The 3,597-nt window shown below is 49.0% G+C and overlaps 1 protein-coding gene across 1 annotated transcript in view; it reads right to left on the reverse strand.

The window, feature by feature from the left end:
• Positions 1-1,672: 1,672 nt before the first annotated feature.
• Positions 1,673-3,597, reverse strand: part of Ankk1 (ankyrin repeat and kinase domain containing 1) — a 16,068-nt gene continuing 14,143 nt past the window's right edge. The window contains 3 exon segments of the mRNA XM_050156208.1: positions 1,673-1,983; positions 1,986-2,402; positions 2,405-2,956. Of these exon segments, the coding sequence (XP_050012165.1) occupies positions 1,673-1,983; positions 1,986-2,402; positions 2,405-2,956 (1,280 nt within the window).

The raw sequence follows: 3,597 nt of genomic DNA on the forward strand, positions 1-3,597 counted from the left end.
AGTCTAGCTTGATAGTTATTTCTTGAGGACACAACCCAGCCAAGCGCTGACCCCCAGGCTTACCATTGGTTGTCCCTAAACTGTTCAGAGCCCAGCTGGAACTGGTCTAGAAACTCCAGGACAAAAAGTGAGGCTGCCAAAATGAACTCAAGCCCTAGGCAGAATGCCACATAGGGTAGCAAGTCTCCCTTGCCTCATCTTTCACCCCATGATGACGCCAGCATGACGATGGGGTGGGGGGATGAGGCAGAGGGGAGAACCTGCCCACCTCATACCCTTCTAACAGCCACTGACCCACTTACCACTGAACCAGACCTACCAACACACACAGTGAATACTAGCAGCCTTGGCCCTTCCCCAGCCTGCCCACAACTGGTGGGTAGACCAATGGATGGGTAGCCTATATTTGTTCACAGGAAGTACTTCTCTGAGCAGCTGATAAGGAAGAAAGATCCTGTAGCTCCACTCCAAGTCCACATAACCCCCTTGCACCACCAACTCCCTCTCAGCTGCCCTGCCTCTTCCCTTGCACGTATTTACACACAAATTATAAACACATGCAAGTATTACACTTTTATCCCTCCATCGCCTATTGGATACCCTGCCTAATCCCTTATATAGATTCACAGATGCTTTCTCTATGTATACATGCATTATGCATACATCTGCAGTTTCTCTTCGCTGCTCTACCTCTTTTCACATAAACACACACAAGTATCATATATGCACAATGTCCACACCAGACAAATCACCTATGCATGTACACATAGTCACCCAGCTCCCCTCCGTTTCCCTCTCTCTCCTCCCTTGTAAGCTCACACACATATATTATGCACACATACAACACACACAACACTACACTACACAGACAGACAAAAACACACACCACAACAACTCCACCGGATCCCATGGGTACCCAGCTGGTCCATATCTAATTAGGAGAATGAGGTCATCAGCTTTATTCACTATGGGGTTTGAAACCTGACCATATAAATGGGCACAGAGAAACATGGGGTTGGAGACAGGAAATTGGCGTCCCATAGATGAGCATATATGTACAGTTTGGGCACATTTTTAAAAATCACTTCCAAGATATAGAATACCAGAGACTGAGACCAGTGCCACCAGAAGCTATGGTCACCACAGTGGCAGGAGCCTGCCAGTGAGTAGACATGTCCTCTGAGCTCCAAGTGCATGCTCCCTACGTAAAGCAGGCATCTGATTCTCCTGCCCCAGTCTAAGGTGAAGAACCTAAAATGCAAAATTGGAGCTGAGAGGAGCCCTCTATCCTTATCTCTAGGTCTTTATTTGGGGGTGGTTTCTTGGGATGCAAGGGCTCCATTACTCAGAGGCAAGCAACAAAACATGGTAGAGTCTTGAGGCTGGAGAGGAAGTTTATCATGGACACAAGAGCTCATTTGAAAAGAAGGAAGAATGAGGTTTGACTGGAAACTACTTGGAGAGTAGCTAAAATCAGTTTTCCAGGCAGTCTGTAGCTTTCCCAGCTCACCAGAACAACCTCACTGGACTCTCTCCCCTTTTTGTCACCTAGGAGACTGGTTCCTCTCAAGGTCAAATGGGCAGGTGGGAAATGGCCTCTCCAAAGCCACTTTCACTTTCCATAGCCTTTTTCCTTCCATGCACAGAGGCCCTGTTACAGCTAAACTTCTGTCTAAGATCCAGGCTCAGAAACTCCCAGAATGGCTAGTGAAGGTTCCTTGCCCTCCAGGAAGGTCACTATGCCCTGTTTTTGGCTGCAGAGGGTCATCTGCAGAGGTGTGCAGCCAACACCATCCTTGATGTACAGTTGGGTATTAGCCTTGACCAGAACTTGAAGGATGGTTATGTTGCCCTGGAGAGCAGCCAAGTGGGCAGCTGTCCAGTCCACCTTGTTGCAGGCGTGGACATCAGCACCATGTTCCAGAAGGTGGATGATGACCAGGAAGGCCCCCTTCTGCCCTGTCATGTGGAGAGGAGTCCAGACTGATCAGCAGCATTGGGGTTGGCCCCACCCTGAAGCAGCGACACCACCACCACCTCCTCTCCATGGAAGGCAGTCATGTGCAGGGGAGTCCCATGCGTTCTTCCAAGAGCATCTAGGTCTGCATGGCTCTTGTCCAGCAGATGGATGATCTCCATGTGACCCTTGTAAGTTGCTAGGCTTACGGGTGTCCCTTCCTGTTGCGTGGGTAGCTCCAGGCTGGCCCCATATCTGAGAAGCATCTCGAAGATAAGTTGCTTACACTTGGTTACAGCCATGTGCAATGGGCTGTAACCACCATGGTCAAGGGCATCAGGAAATTCCCCACCTTTTAGCAGGTGTTGGATGGCTCTCATTTTCCCCTTCGCCCCTGAAAGGTGCAGGGGTGTCCTCAGGTTTCTCTGCTGAGCATCCATCTCAGCCCATGTCTTATCAGCAGCTTGACCAGATCAATATAGCCAAAGCAGGCAGACACATGGATGGGCGTCTTACCCTAAACCTCCTGTGGGTTGAAACCTGCCTGTCAGGAGACCAGAAGCTATGCAACATTCTCAAAGTTATTCTGTGCAGCTAGGCTGAGTGGAGTCCAGCTCTCATGTTCCTGAGCATCCACCAGGACCCCATGGTTCAGGAGCATATGGGAAATATGGTCATCCCTATTCTGGGCTTCAAAATGCAGTGGGACCTAGCCATCCTCATCTACCAAGTTGGTACTAGCACCGTGTACCAGGCGCAGGGCACAGAGGTCAGGCTGCTGATCGTGGGCAAGGAGGGGTGGTGTATAGACAGACGCCGTCTGGCAGTCCACATCAACTTTATGGGACAGCAGCAGCTTCACTTGCTCCAAACTGCCCTGGCCCACTAGGAAGTAGAGGAGAGTCATCTTGTGCTCATAGACTTGCAGCTCTTCATCACTTGGGGCCTAGCTCTTGCCATCAGAGAGTTGAAGGATCCACTTCAAGGAGTCACCTGAGCCTGCCAAGATAAAGGGATGGATTGAAAAAAAAATCCATAATCTGGTCAGAGGTCACCTTATGTATCCCCCTGCCTCCTGGACACAGTTTTCAGAAACAGCCTAGACTTGAGGGCATTGGCTTTCATGGGTCACTGATTCCATTAGAGCTTGGAGCTCGTGGGTTTTACAGAGGAGGCAGGATGGAGCTGGAGTCAGGAGGCCTGGATGAAAATCCATACTCCACCTCTGAACATCCCCTGGCTCCTGCTAGTTCTCCATCTCTTTAAACCTCCACCATCTAGCTCTTTAAAGGGGAGATGAACAACTCTTGTTCACTCTACCAGTAGGAAGACAGATTAGGTAGTTAAGAATGTTCAGAAGGACCCAAGAAAAAGGCAGGCTGTGAAAATCAAAACTGCACTAGAACTTGGGATTGTGTGATACAAGACCTCCAGCTCTCACCTCCTCCTGCCACATGTCCTGTGTATCAGGACAAAATGACCATGGCCAAGGTTTGCCCCCTAAAGATTCTGAATTGTATGGGGTAGGCACTGGACACATCTTTTTCTCATTTTTTCAAATAAGTCTAATACAAAGGCAATATTAAGTGTCAGTGTTCTATCGCTCATGACAGAAACAGGGGAAACTAATCTTTTTTTTT

This window comes from Alexandromys fortis, unplaced genomic scaffold (assembly GCF_014885135.2).
Source record: "Alexandromys fortis isolate MF-2015 unplaced genomic scaffold, M_Fortis_MF-2015_v1.1 scaffold_89, whole genome shotgun sequence".
NCBI classification, from domain to species: domain Eukaryota; kingdom Metazoa; phylum Chordata; class Mammalia; order Rodentia; family Cricetidae; genus Alexandromys; species Alexandromys fortis.